This window comes from Trichosurus vulpecula, chromosome 3 (assembly GCF_011100635.1).
Source record: "Trichosurus vulpecula isolate mTriVul1 chromosome 3, mTriVul1.pri, whole genome shotgun sequence".
NCBI lineage: Eukaryota > Metazoa > Chordata > Mammalia > Diprotodontia > Phalangeridae > Trichosurus > Trichosurus vulpecula.
Genome location: NC_050575.1, coordinates 219,023,946 through 219,039,693, shown reverse-complemented (window position 1 = coordinate 219,039,693; position 15,748 = coordinate 219,023,946). Strand labels below are relative to the sequence as shown.

General features: G+C 37.6%; 1 protein-coding gene across 2 annotated transcripts in view; it reads right to left on the bottom strand.

Moving 5' to 3' along the window:
• Positions 1–15,748, bottom strand: part of LTBP1 (latent transforming growth factor beta binding protein 1) — a 510,014-nt gene that overhangs the window by 265,947 nt on the left and 228,319 nt on the right. For both annotated transcript variants that reach the window (XM_036749323.1, XM_036749324.1), the window contains exon 5: positions 13,983–14,150. In XM_036749323.1, coding sequence (XP_036605218.1) covers positions 13,983–14,150 — 168 coding nt within the window. The remainder of the gene's footprint in view (positions 1–13,982; positions 14,151–15,748) is intronic.

Genomic DNA, 15,748 nt, shown 5'->3' with positions numbered 1-15,748 from the left:
TTTCAACCAGGTATCATCTATCAATACAAGGAAATCATTTAAGATTCACTAAAAGAAATAACAATAGAACCATCAGACAAAGTATAAAACTTGGTTGTGTTCACCAAAAGTATTTATCACAGTGACTAAAGATGTAAAATATATAAAAAATAATTATGAGGTTGTTTTTGTTTATCAGGCAATAATCCAGATGAGAAAGGATGAGAGGCTGATCCAGGGTAGAAGCAGTGAGAATAATGATAAGGAGGGAATAAGCATAGATTTCCTAGATAGATTAATGTGGTCTGTATTTGATAATACAATGGATGTGGGGAACAAGGAAAAGACAAAAATGACTTGAAGGTTATTGTCATGGGTCACTGTGGGGATGATAATACCCCTGACAGAAAAAGAAAGGAAGAACCTTAGTTGGGGAGAGGGAAGTACATAGGGAAGGAGATTAGAGAAATAGGATCCTGGGAAAGAAATAGGTTTTTTCCTCTAACGTCTCCTTAGAACTCCAATCCAGAATACAGTTAAATTTCTCCCTTAGAAGAAATGTTACATACATTAAAACAAAATTTACATACATTTTTCTCACTGAAAAGATGTTCTGTCTGTTATTCAGAAGAGAGGCATCACTACTTTTAAATGCTTTCTTATTCACCCATAGAAAGAACAAGAAAGAGAAGAAAAAGAAAAAGGAAAGGGAAGAAAAAAGGACTCTGCATCTGGCAATGGATGAGGGTAGATACCTTTAAAGGAAATTCTGCAGGAATGCAGACTGCAAATAAAGCCAAAGAGAAAGGTCATTTTTGTGGTGTCAACCCAGTACTGTGCTGGTGGGGGCAACTGCTTTTTGTCAGCTCTAAGCTTAACTTAACTGCTGATTATTGTGGCTGGTGGACAGGCTGGATTTTCACTTTGTTCCAAGCACTCCGGGTTCTCAGGGACTATTATCATTCATTTAAATGAAGTCTAGAGAGACTCATTTTCTTCATTATTCATAATATAAAACCCTTGAGTACTAGCAGACAGTCACACTTCATAAGGAACACCTAGGACCCATGCAAGACATAAGAAAGTGCCAAGAAAAGGGCAGCTGCTGCTACCGCTCCTGGTGCTCCACTGGCGCACTGAAATGTTCTCTTAATCACTACTGTGTACAAGTTCTTGATTAAACAAGTCTTAAATCCCTCAAATTCCCATTTCACTGGATCTGGTCTTGTTGGGAGAATGAGTGACACAAATGAGGTCTTTGCATTTCACTTTGACCTGTGGTCTCCAAAGAAATGAGCTTCCTGCCTAACTGTGTGCTATGAAGAAGCAGGGTACAACATCTGAGGGTGGTTAGGGAGGAAAATTAGAAATCCCAGTCTGTCTTCCTTTGAGGGCCAGTGTTTTTTGCCTTTTTTGCAATTGCACGTCTTCTCAGTGCAAGGAGCACTAGAAGAACCACAGTGTTAGCAAAAGGTATGATGTTCAAAAGTTGTGAACATGAGATTTGTATTGTTTATTAAGAATTCCAAGAAGGCAGAGGCTTTTAGGTAATGTGCAAATTACTGGGGCAGAGAAGGAAGTGGGAGGAACAGGGATTCATTATTTGGAGGCCAAAAGATGATTGTTTGAAAGCTATATCACCTCTAAGCTTTTCTCCAGTTCTAAATCCTATCATTCTATGTAACAAGGGTTACGGAAGCTCCATTAATTTTCCTTAATCTGATCCCCTCCTATGATATAACAAACTGTGATTATGGCCAAAAAACAAACCACCCTGGAAGCAGCTTAATGCTGTAAAATGAAGAGGCTGGACTAGATGGCCTTTGATTCCTGTTCTAGACCTGAATTTATGATCCTATACTGAAATATCCAGCAATAGGTGAATGGTTAAACAAACAGTGATATGTCAATGTAATGTAACACTGTGGTGAAATTAATGTTGGCAAGTGTGAAGAATAAAAATAAATATGGAAAACCTTAATGAAATAATACAGAGTGAAAAGAGGAGAACCAGAAAAATAAAGAATACACTAATATGAGAGGACCACCATGTAGGAGGGAAAATGAAGGGCAATGAGTGGACAGCAAATCCTGATGGAGACTGAAAGAGAGCAAAGTAAAAATTGTTTCAATATTTTAAGGAATTAAATTCATTGATTTAATTATAAATGATAATAAAGATTAACTTATTGTATTGCTACTCAATATGTTATAACAAATAATTTTATATTTAAAAGAGTGGTCAATGCTACCATTCAGAAGTAGTTTTATGAAACTCAGATTGTTTTGAAGTCTGTCTCAGGTCTGATCCTAGCTAAAATATTCATCTGAGACCTTCACTCCTTTTACACTTCCCCTGGTGATCTTATACCATATACATGTAGACATATACTGACTTGTATAACTCAGTAAGTGCTTTAGAGCTTGCTCTTGATATTTTGGTGTTCTAACAATATTGGTTCTAGATTTTTTCTTGCACCCTCCTGTTCAAGAAGAATTTTCTAGTCATTTACATTTTTAATATTGCTATTGTACTGTGGTACTTTCTCTGTGAATATATTTATATTTCAAAAGATGAATCCTTAGATTCTCCTCACAATGTATTCTTCATATTGGCAATTACAAAACTCCTTTCTCCTCCAGCCCTTAATTTCATACCCAGCCTCTTCTCCCTCAGCAGATGACCTTGGTATCTAGGTTATGAGCTCTCATCTCTCATTCTGCACATCCCAAGACCAGGAGACTTGCCCCATCCTGACTATTTTTCCTCTGACTGGTCACTTCCTCCCAAGATTAAAGTCACTTTCACTTTATTTTCCTAGTTCATTGTTATTGGTCAGAATCAGGTTTAGAATAGTGATTGTCCTCTCTAAAATGTGATAACAGTGTGTCAGAGATAAATAAATAAGAGGATTTCCCTGCAGCATTGAATATTGAGGATAGAGAGCATGACTTTTCAGTGGGCCTGTTCAGTAGAATTTCATGACTTTGTCCAGCAGCACTTCATAATTTAGATATAGGAGCAGAGATTGTGGAGATTTTCAAACATGAGAGGTACAGCAAGGGGTTGAAGGGGAGTACCTAGCTTTGGGGATTAACAAGGAAGAAATGACAGAAAAACAAGGGGGTAAGGTTTTTCAAGATTAAAGAAAAGAGCATTGTCCAAATGATCATTTAAGTGATTGTTTGTTTCACTTTTGCTTTTGTATCTCCAAAACCTAGCACAGCATTTGGTGCATAAAAGGTGTTTAATAAATGTTTCTTGAATGAATGGATGAAGTGGCTTACTCTAGGATCAAGATGGTTACGGGAAGGAATTAAAATTCTGAGAACAGAGCCAAAATTTGTATCATTAGTTCCTAACAATCATTAAAACACATTCACTCCATTGAACTAAAGTGAAGTTAAGTCAGAATAAAAGTGATAGACTGAGAGAAGATGAAAAGATCCTGACCACAGGTCTCAATGACAGTATTAGTAAGTTCAGGAGAGAGACTGGGAGAGTGGATTACAAGTAGAAATATAATAGTTCACTTAGTAACTGAGAAAGTGAGACAAGTATTGATAGTCAAGGATAGGTAAAATCACAGAAAAAGCAAAATAGCTCCTAAATAAGGGGTTAAGAATGGGGAGAGGCAGTCTCAGCTGTTCTGCCTAGGCCATAGGCTAACTACAATCTGAAGGTTAATTTTTCACGATAGCTAGCAAAACCATTTTCCCTTCTCAGGCTATTTCCTTGATAGACTATCCAGACCACAGAATCAGATCTAGATAATCCTCCCTCATGTCTATCCCCTGTGAGCTGTGCCCTAGGGACTGCTTTACTCATAGGATCCTTCAACATGTATTAACAAATTTTTCTGTATATCCAAGAAGCCTTACAGTCACAATGATAAGAGAGGAATAAAAATAGAAAATCTATTTTTGTCATTTTTTCCAAAGAAAAGGAGACTAGTTAAATACAAAGACCTGAAGCCTCAGCACTTGAACCCATCCCACATACAACTGGGATACAGCACTGACAGGGAGAGAAAGAGGGAGTGATAGACTTTGGATTATTTTAAGGCCATTTTCAGTTCTTAATTCTATGATCCATCGAGTTCACTTCAACATTCATTAGGATGAGAGATGTTAGAGCTGGAAGGAAACTGAAAGTCCATCTAACCCAACCCCTTCATTTCACAAAAAAGGAAACTGGGATTTTTTCCTAGGGTCATGTTATTTGCAGACGAAGATGAAAGAAACCAGTCACCAGACACCATTAAATTATCGGGTTTCTTGTCTAGTTTAGTTTCTCCTACTGCCCCATGTCAGGAGGGAAAGAACAGCACTTGCTTAGCCCAGATTTAGCAGTTGTTGTTGCTGTATGACCACGTACTTCAAACTCAGCCACCACTGGAGCAGAGTATAAACTCTTGAATCCTGACATGTTCTCTAGGGCAGTTTATTAAGCAAATCAAATACAATCATGAGTACCATATATTTTAAAGTCATTTATATAATCTCCTTTAAGGTGTTTAATTTGCTGAAAAAAAACCTATACTTTTTAAGTAGCTATCAGGTTAAAAAGAAGATCTGCTTCATCTGGCTGGAGGAAAAAACAATAGAATACAATGAAATTTAACAGAAGGAAAATGAAAATCATTGCATGAATGGCCATCAGAAGTATTTCACCAAATAAGGCTACAATTTCTACAGTGAGAATATTGCAATAAAAGGATATTTTCAGTCTGAAGAGCTTAGGTTATCCTTCAAAAATGGCATGGCAGAAAGTAAATTATCCTCCAGCATTAATTAATTTATTTATCAAGTGTACACAGTTTTGGCCCTCATGTTATTTTTTTTTCCTCCACGGGACTTGTGTGGTTCTCTGGGCACTGCAAGATTCTCACATGCTCCTAATTACCCTCTGTGTACACCCAATAAAACAGCTGGCCCCAAACATGATTAATACCACAAGTTGATCCAAAAGGCTCATAAATCACCCCTTCTTCAGAAAGAGACGATGTAGTGGCAAAATGTGACGGGTTCTAATCCGGCTAAATGAGACAAACTAGGAATGTTCTAGCTGGCTTCCTAATTTGTGAGAGAGTGAAGAAAAAAAAAAGACAGTGGTCTGCCTTTCCTCACTGCAAAAGCATTTCATGTCTAAGTTTCCTTTTTTACCTCTTTTAGGAAAAAATCTGATGAAAATTAGGGTGGGTCTCTGTACTAGAGAAACACTGAAACTACCCACAACACCCCCCCAGCATGAACTTTTATTAACTCTGATGGACATTTTGAAGTTTGGTAAAGAAATCTTATTTTCAGCGTAAAGTTTTTTTTTTCCTCATCAACTTTAAGAGCCCATATTAGAGTTTACACCAGTCACTTCAGTAATTACTGTATGAATTCAGTAAAGATAATGAAGTCAAGCAGTGAACTCTTCCTGAGGTCCAAACCCTTCACTAAGGAGAAAACCAAGTCTTAATAACTGTATCAATGACAGCATTGCATTAACTTGGCAGCAGTGGTAACTCTGGCTCTTTTCATTTGGTTTATTTCTCATACAACTTTGGGGAATGAAATCTACAGCAAACTTCCCTGTTAACTTTATCCTTCTCCATTTGGTAGTTATTTTATTTTCCTGGACTGCAAAGCCTGAAGATGACTGTGTGGCTACCCTCAAAAACATTTTCACATCACCCATGATGTTAGTTCCAAGACAGTCTTCCAAACCATATACAAATTTATTATTTCTTCTTCCAATACTTAGGGAGAAAATGAGGAGTCTTTTTTGGCTGCCTGAAGCTTATACAAAACATTATAGATAACACCAAGATTTTAGAACATGTTTTGCTAAACATCAAAAAATAGGCATAATAGGTATGCCCAAAAGTCATGGAATGTATCTAGATGTATTCCTCATTGTGGCCTGTAGGTGACCTTGGGTTCTCAAATTCAGCACCAAGGGAGCACAGACAGGTTCTACCAAATGGAAACCTTTTTCAATATTGTCCATTTGTTTGTTCCTTGTTCTTTCAATACATATTTATTAAGCACTGACTATGTGCCAGGAATTATACAAGCCCTTTAGAATATTAAGACAAAGCAAAAGAGCCCCTGCCCTCACAGAGTTTACATTCTATTCTACTATAAGAAAACAACACATACATAGAGGTAAGTACAAAAAGTTTAAAAAGGTAAAAAAAATTGTTTATTTTTGGTGGGGGAGAGGGGAAGGAGGGTCAGGCGACAAGCTATGGATCTCTGTTCAGAGAAGCCTGTCACAAAGAAGATGGTTACCAAGCAAATTTATTTATTTTTTGGCTTGGCTATAGGAATTCATGAAGAATTATCCATTAAAGCATAAAAGTTTCAATTTATGTACTTACCCTGATAAAACCATAGGGCATTTGGAAGCACTGTACCACATAAAGCCCTTTCTGATATCTGATGTTTAAATCCATATCCCCAATGCAAGCAACTACTTCTACAATATCACCACTGGTTTCATGAATATTGGAGAAAGCTGCCTTTTGGTAGCATCAAATATCCATCATAAAATAAGACTAAATCATATCATTGTATATCATTGAAGATGCCCAAAAATCAATTCAAGATAATCATTTTTCCTCCTGACTATAGCTTCTGGTCCCAAAATGTCTTACGCTGTTTTAATGTTCATATCCTTGCCAGCAGTGTTGGCAATCTTCATAGGCTTCATGTGTAAGCAAGTGAATCCCTCAAAAAGGGGAATGTTCCAAGGCAAAGAGGGTGTGGTTGTACAACATCATCCATGCCATACGATACCTTCTGTACGAGGCTGATACTTAGAATTACACTCAGCACAGTCTAAATCTGCACGCCCAGGGCAAGCACAAACATGAGTATGTAAACAATCATCTGTGACTGGTTGCAATAGGTTCTGGGTGAGTGAATCAAAAAAGAGTTAGTTGTACTATTTCTTTTAAGCATCCCTTATGCAGCAATTATAAGTTCAGGATGGCAATGCAATATGTTGAGTGCAGTTTAGGAGGAAAGAGATTACTGGAGGTAGAAGGAATTGCACAGGGCTGACAATTAGGAAGACCTAGGTTTGAATCTCACCTCTGAAACTTTCAGTATGGCTGGAGGAAAAAGCACTTACCTACTCTGAACCTCAGTTTCCTCTTCTGTAAAATGAGGGTATTACCAATAGTACATATATCAGAATGGTATTATAAAGATTAAAGCAGATTGTGAATGGAAGGTGTTTAAGAAATGGCAGTTATTATTATTATTATTAAATCATGTCCCAGACACTAGAAAAAATCACCAAACACCAAACTAAATCCAAATCATAATAATTAAGATGGGGTATACTCTTGACTGTCTACTAGAGAAAACAGAGGCATTCTTTTCATCATTGGTAAATTGAGCTTCAGTTTTCTCATCAATAAAATGGGGCTAATCATACTAGCTGGTAACTGTTTTGCAAAGTTATTGTGAAACTCAAATAACATATTCTTTGCAAATCTTCAATCACTATACAAATCAGTTATTATTATTGTTGTTTTGTTTTTAAGTGAATTCCTACTATTTCCCGATTACTAGGCTCAGCAGTAGGGGAAAAGAGAACATGGTCCCTTCCTGGGGAATGACAGTCTTTTTTTGAGGAGATAATATGAATACATCTAAAGCAACAGAGAATAATACAACATGGTATACTGCCCTGGACTTAGAGGGAGAAGAGACTTGGATTTGAATTGCAGCTCTGCTCCTAGCTGTGTAACCAAGGGATAGTCACTTACTTAACCTCTTTGAGCTTCACTTTCCTCATTTGTAAAACAAGGATACTACTGCTTGTATGAGGAGAGTTGGGAGGGCCAAATGAACACTTTCTAAAACTCCAAGTGCTATAAACATGTCACCTCTTATTACTGGCCTAAACTAAAAGAAGGTGAAAATCAGTGTGGTTGGGGAGACTGGAGCACTTCTTAAACTGTGGGTCACAAGTGGAAAAGAGTTTAAGAAACCCTGATTTGATTAAACAAGAAGAAAGGAGGATAATACTCCAGGCAAGTGAAACAGTTAAGTAAAGGAATGGAAAATAGTTATGTCACAACATAGCTTTAAAATCCAAGTCTTCATACAAAATTTTACAAGGGAGCTAGTCCCCTTTCAGTCCATCATTCTAAGAAATAACTTTGCTATATATTCATGGAGTCAGGTGCTCAAGTACTTCATTTGGGTGGTAATTTTTCCACCTAATGACATTTATTTCATTAAGAAGTGGTAATGCAAAGGTAAACAAGTTATAAATGTGCATTTGTATCATTACTTAATATTTAGCATGTAAATGAAATAGTCTGCATTGTTTGTTGTTGTTCTTCAGTCATTTCAGCCATATGACCCCATTTGGGGTTTTCTTGGCAAAGATACTACAGTGATTTACCATTTCCTTCTCTAGCTCATTTTAAAGATGAGCAAACTGAGGCAAAGAGGATTAAGTGACTTGCCCAGGGTCACACAGCTTGTAAGTGTCTGAGGTCAGATTTGAATTCAGGAAGAAGAGTCTTTCTGGCTCCAAGGCCAGCACTCTATCTACTGTGCCACCTAGCTGCTCTGTCTTCATTCTAATGAAGATTATAAGTAAAGAATGCATTCTATATTAATATATTATAGACTTTAAGAAATACTAAAAGATCATCAGCATCCCTCTGAGTATTTTAAGCATAGAAAATTCATCCCAAATAGATGAGGTCTTAATGTGCAATGGAGAAAGGGATTCCACAGATGTCTTTAATAACTTAAACTATTGCATAGAAACTCTCTTGTTCTTAATAGAAAACCAAAGTGATCATGCCATATAGTTTCAGTAAATGTCTTTGCTTCATCCTCAGAGAAGGATGGCAACAAGCCATCCTCCATGTACTAGTGCTCCATTTCTAAAAACAATTATGGCATTAAGTGAATCAAATCATGATTTTCCCTAACCTAACTACCTCTAAAAAAGGCCTTTACAAATCAAGGTTACATTGTTGGCATAGAAAGTATGACCTTGTCCTCTCCCTGCTAATACCAGCTTTACAAAGTTTCTCCAGAGTTAAAAAAATGAGCTAGGCTGCTATATTTAGTTCAGGGCACCATAGTTTAGGAAGGGCACTGATAAACTATAGAGCAAACAATACAGCCAGGATGATGAAGAGTTTTGAGTCCATGTCATATGAGAATCTGATGAAGAAACTAGAGACGTTTAGATTGGAAAAGAGAAGACTCAGAAGTGACCAAGTAACAGTAATCGAGAATCAAAATTTATGTCACAAAGAATACATTGTAATTTTGGCTCCAGAGGGAAGAACCAGTAGAACCCAGTGGATAGATGTTGCAAAGAAGCACATTTAGGCTTGGTGTCATGAAAAACTTCCTAACAATTAGAGCAGACCATAAGTAAAATGGGCAATGGATTTCCTCTCACTGTATATCCCCAAGCAAAAGCTGAATGACTTATTTTTGTGTATGTTATAGAAGGAATTCCTTTTCGGACTAGATAGGTGCTAAGGTTCCTTCCATCTCTAACATTCTGTATTTCTGTAGCCTGAAGAATTGTGCTAATTTCACCCCTCATTTGACAGTTGAGGAAGTTGAGGATCAGGGAGGTTGACTTGCCCAAGATCCCCTGGATAGTGTGAGACAAAGCCAGGAATGGAAGCCAGATCTTCTCACTCCAAAGCCAGGACCCATCACACTGGTATGTAATTTTCTTTGCCCATTATGTGAAACAGCTATGAGAATGAAGAAGGTGTTTCCTTGTTGAACTTAGCAATGTTAAACTATTTTATTAGTAATAAAACCTAATGGCATTAAGTCAGTTTTGTGGGATTTAAATGGGAGATGGTAAACCTGGTAAAGAGTATTCACAAGGACTTAAAGATCAAAAGTTGAGGCAATAGCTGCCACATAATATTCAAAACTACCCATTCAGCTTCTTAAAGTCCTGACTCCCTCATCTGGAAAAGTAGAATAATCATATTTGTAACCCTCCATATCTCACAAGGAAAAAGTGATGAGTCAAGATGAATGAGAAATGGTGAAAACTCCCTAGGGCAGAAGGGTAGGGGCAAAAAGGTGCCATATGAACTCAACACATTACTTTGGTGATCATTAATAACTTCCAGGAATGATTGCCAAATAAAGTATTCCATGTAGATACTTTTTGCATATTTCTATCACTACTATAACTGGAAGAAGAAATATCCTTATTAATTATATTTGTGTGATTATTCATACAGTGCTAGACACTTTATATAGTGATTCTTTGGTAAATATAAAACTCTGAAAAAGCTTAAGATACAGAAGGTCCCTATGAAATCAGAAGGATTCATTAGACAAGTAACACTGGACCGTCAGTCCTTGGCAATTCCTATTTAAGGAAAAATAGTCCCAAAGGCCAGAAGAATGCCACAGATGAGATGGGTCATGACAAATATTGAGAGAAAAAGGAGTGAAGACAAAAGTGAGAGGTAGGGGCAGGGGGGCACAGTGAGAGTTGGAGAGAGATAGAGAGAAGGAGAAAAGACAAGAATTGAGGGGGAAAAGGGAAGGAGTGAGAAAGAGAAATAAAAAAGGGGAAGAAAAAAGAGAGGAAGGGAGAAGGGGAGGGGAAAGAAGGGGGAAAGAGAGGGAAGAGAAAAAGAGAGATGGAAAGGAATGGAGGGAAAAAGAGGGAAAGAGGGAGGAGAGAAAGAGGAAAGGAAAGAAAGAGAAGAGGGAGGGAGAGGGTGAGAGAGGGAGGAACAGGGAATGGAAAAAGGAGGGAGAGATGAATAATGAAGTAGAGAGATTTGATCTCTATAAGGTTAACTTCTCAATAGTTAAAAATATTGGTATTATAGTAACCCTGTAAAAATATCTTGTATTTATACCTCACATTTTTGAGAAGTTTGAAACACCAACCACAAGTTATTTTATTCATCCTCACTCAACCTCTGAATTAATTCATTTCTTTTAATTAATTATTAAGTGTCAATTATGTGCAAGATACTTGGGGAGAGAGACAAAGTTTAGATCATATACGGTCCCCACCTTCCTGGAGCTTACAGTATAATAGGGCATTATAATGCAAACACTGAGAACCATACATAATAGAAAATAATAAAGGTGGTAAGAAATCAGTATTACTTATCCCACTGATTCCTCAGGAAAGCCAAAGTATAATGAGGGTAACCAGTCATAAAAGAAATACCATGCTGATGCTTGTATAACAGCAGACTTGGCCTCTCCCATTTTATTATCATTGGTCTCACAGTCATCTCAGATCAGCTGGAGAGACTAGGCATCACAGTAAAAGTCCATCCCACATATCCCTTCTAGTCTTTTTTATGTAAATTCCTGATTCTCACTGGTAGACTCCAGCCAACCAAAGAATTTTGCAGATTATGATTAAGTTCACCTGCATCTAGGTCAGTTCTACCACTGGATTTCTTGACCTTGTACAAGTCAATTCTTTTGGCCTCAGTTTCCCCATTTGTAGAATTAGAATAAACCTTAAGACTATCCACATTACAGAGATGTTGTGAGGAAAGTATTTGGAAAAATTTCAAGTGTGACATAAAGATAAGCTATTACTATTATTGTTACTATCATCCCAATATCCCTGGACTCGTTACACTGTTCATGTCCTTTTTACAGAGGCTCAAATAAAATACATGACAAGTTGTCCATTGGCTCTGAATTTCTCAGACCATAAAGTTTCCCAGATACACATCAGATACAATGTCAGAGGCTTTTAAAGTGATCCTCTCAATAGCCTGCATAAATCAAATAGTACATAGAGGAAATTCAGGAATTAGAAAAACTACTGGTAGCATAACTGTAAGAGGGTACATGAGCTCTACAATCTGTTCCTTATCCTTTGAAACATATATTTGTGTATCAATTTCTATTTGTTTGTGAAAACCAAAAACATAAGATATTTGAAAATTACATTCTATATTTTAGAACAATCTCCAGATCTGTCTCTGAAATCTATAAAATGTTTGAACAAAAATGTACAGAGGAGACAAATAAAAATACATACATATATACATACATGTGTGCATACAGGTAAAATATTTCTCAGGTCTCAATGGATAAGACCATCTATTACCATGCCTTTTCTAATACCATTCTAGCCCCTTTTTGGTAAAAGTGCTTTGTGGCTTGCTATTTTTAACTGGCTTTATTCAGTATTTTAAAAAAAAGCTACAGGTATATTGTTTCTAAATATCTGGGGAAAAGCCAGAAGGGAAGGTATATTACAAGCTTTAACAAGTATACTTCCACTGTTTCTCAAAGTTTTGAAATATTTCATTTCAAAGCAAATACAAAACTAGTTACTACCCTTGCCCTCCTTCCTTTTTCATCCTTGTAAAAGAAAGCAATGATAAAAGCAAGAAGAAGGAAGAGGAAGAAGAAAAGAAGCAGCAGCTGCTTCTGGGGAAGAAGAGATGTGAATAGAAAACAAGAAATCCAAATAAAATAATGGGGAGGAAATGCATAAAATCCACAACTGTCTTTCCTGGGTATTAAGGAAACAAACAAATAGAAAGCCACACCTTTCCTCACTAATACAGTTATAAAAAGTCTACAAATAATTTGAGAGTTGAGACCCTAAAGATCACCTGGCTCAACACTTCCTTTTTTAGAAAAAAGGAAACTTAAAGCCCAGAGATTTTCAGTGACTTGTTCAAGACCATGCAACTGGTTGGTGGCAGAGTTTAGGAATCCTGACTCTCACCAGAATGGCACATTTCCCCTTATACCATACTGCCTCCCTAATTTAGCTTAATTTGTAAAGTCTGCCTGGTCACTGCATCCTTTTTAAGATATTCAATTCTACAAACAGGAAATTCATGACCTATGAGTGCACAGGCCTTACAAAGGAGTATGTATAGGGATCTTAAGAAACATGCCTGCTTTTTCCAGATCTGTACTACCAGGGAGCATGCTTAGATGACACAGCAGTACAATAAAAGAGTAACCGAAGAGCTAAGAATGAATTTGCTCAGACCTCTGTGTCATCTTGATGAAAAATGATTTTGTTTTTTGTCCTCAAAGACTTAGCAGCATGCCATCAAAAAGTTAGATGTGCTTTATATCAAATGTCTGACAGGTAGTTCTGCTCAGTAACCTGAAGGATAATGTGGGTGGCTGTGATTATATGAATGCACATGGCAAATCAAATTTTCCTATGATAAACATACAGGATTGCACGCCAGGAGACAGGATGACAGCAGTCTGGTGAGCCGAAAATGAAGGATTAGCTCTCTCTCTCTCTCTCTCTGAATTTACAGAAAACAGGTTCTCCCCCAGTAGGCAACATGGTTCTTAGGCAACTTGTTGGAACTCAAAAGTTATCACTCACCAAGGAATTGTTATTTTTCACATTTTCACTTCTTGTAAAAAATTAAGGATACTGGAAATTGCATCAATCTCTCCAATAAGAGATCCATGTTATATTTAAATTCTTAACATAATCTTGATTATGCAAAGTAGAAACATAACAAGAGCCATCAAAAGTCATCCTTTTCTGGAATGAGAATTCAGAATCCAGTAGTTTTGTCCTGAAGGACAGTATCATGAAAACAAGTTTCATCATCATCTGTTAAACCTTTCCCCAAAATATTCCTTGGGTGGAATAAACAAACTCTGCACAATATCTGACTGAAATCTTTCTAAATTGATCAATCCAAGACTTCACTTGTTTTCTGTCCAAAACTAAATCCTGTCTGTTCTGTCTATCCTAACACTCACACACGATCACCACACCGACAAATAGCGATAGGCAATATTTTAAGCTTTCATTCCTCCAGGAAATAAAATGTCTTGTTGAAAACAGTTCCAAAAAGCTAAGAAAAAAAAGTTTTCCTAAAAGCAATATGCTAGTACTTACTTATTACCAAGATCCTCTAATGCGAGGAGGCAGTAGAAAGAGAGCGTAAATGCCATGAAAACACAGAAATCTATACACTAAAGAGAGCTGTGCCTCCGAAGTGACTTACCTACTCGGAAGTTTGTGGCTGTCAAAGTGTCCGCTGCATGCCCATTTTCACTAATGAGAGTGGTGGTATTCCCCTTCTCACAGTTATTCTGACAACTGCCCTTGGTGCAGGTCACTTTACAGATGCTTGGAGTAAAGACCACCTTGATGCGGCCAGTGTGGTTACTCACTGGGAGCGGAGGCAGAGAGAAAAAGAAAAACAAACAGATCACCTTAGTATCCATTAAATTTCCTTCGAAGGTTTAAAAAAAAAAGAGCACGCAACCCCGACAGGTTTTTAAGGAAGCAGGGAAGGCTTCAGTGTTCTCTGCTCGGTATCCAGTGGTGTCTCTGAAACAGGAGTAGGAAGCTTAGCAAACAGAACTCTGGGATGCACTCCAAAACCACATTTGAAGTCAAGTCACCAGAGCGGGATTAGTAATCACAATGCTGTACTTTATTCACAGGCAGACAAAGAGCAATACCCAGGGCACGAGAGATTAAATAGCCAAGCCTGACAGGCAGATTGTAACGTAAAGAGGTTGGCCATGCACCTAGTGTGGAATAAAATCTTGTGTCCTCCTCCTGCAGACTTTTCCTGTTTCTACCGTTATTAAGTCACTATTTGCAGCCCGACCCCTGGAAATGTTTTAGGCATGCAGCGTGTCTGAGAACATCTGTCTCAAATCTCCTGGCACTCAGGTCCGAAGTGATCAAATCTTGTGACGCAGCTGCTCGGGCACAATTTCTTTTTTTCACAAGTCTATGGTGTTATTTCTTTATCTGACTTCAGGCAAAATAGACTTTATTTGTCTATCGATTCCATGTATCTAAACAAGACAAAGGTCAGGACAAAGTTCTGAGAGCTACCTCTTTTTTAAAACATTACCTTGGAATTCTCAGTGTTCTAGGTGAAATATGTAAATGGCCCACTTTTTAAAAGCTAGATACTGTAAAGTGTCCATCAACAGATTTCAGATTACTTTGTCCTTGGCAAAGGATGTGCTTGGCAGGAGGATTTTTTCACTTCAATAAACATTCATCCAGTCTATACATTCCTTCAGGTATTTGGTAGTAACTTTGATTTGCAACCTTGAGCCTAGGAATTCAATTCAGTTAAAACCTCAACCAGCATTTATGCATACTATGTGCCAAGAATTGACAATACAAAGACAAAAGAATGTTAACTGTCCCTGTCCTCAAGGAGTTTAAATTCTACAAAGAGTCAGATTTGTAACAACCAGGGTTATGAGCCCTAAGCAAATTCTTAAGGCAAATTAAGTCTGCTTTCAATAGACCCTACCTCTAAGTATCCTTTCATGTGCCATCTAAGACCATAAAGTGGGCCACCTAAATCAGATCTGCCTGTCCCACATCCAAAATTTTCCATCTTCCCCCTTACCATCTATATTTCTCATAATCCAGACTTCACCACCATGCCCCAGAAACCCCTTCATCCTGGAAGATCATTTCAGCCCTGGAATTCACATGTCAGAAGTAATACTCTCAATTCCTTTGACCTTTGTCTGACTGAATGGCTCCTCCCAGAGTCACCATTTAAGGAAGTCACCAGGACCAGTCATCTCTTCATCTGTTCGTTTCTCACCAGACTACAATCCAGACTTCATCATCTCCGCTCCCCCCCCCCCCACACACACACACATATACATACACACGCACACTGGGTACCTTCCTTCCCACTGCCATTTTCAGCTTCTTTTTATGTGCCGTCTTCTTTCATTAGAATATTAACCCTTGCAGGGCAAGGACGCTCTTTTTTCTTGTAGT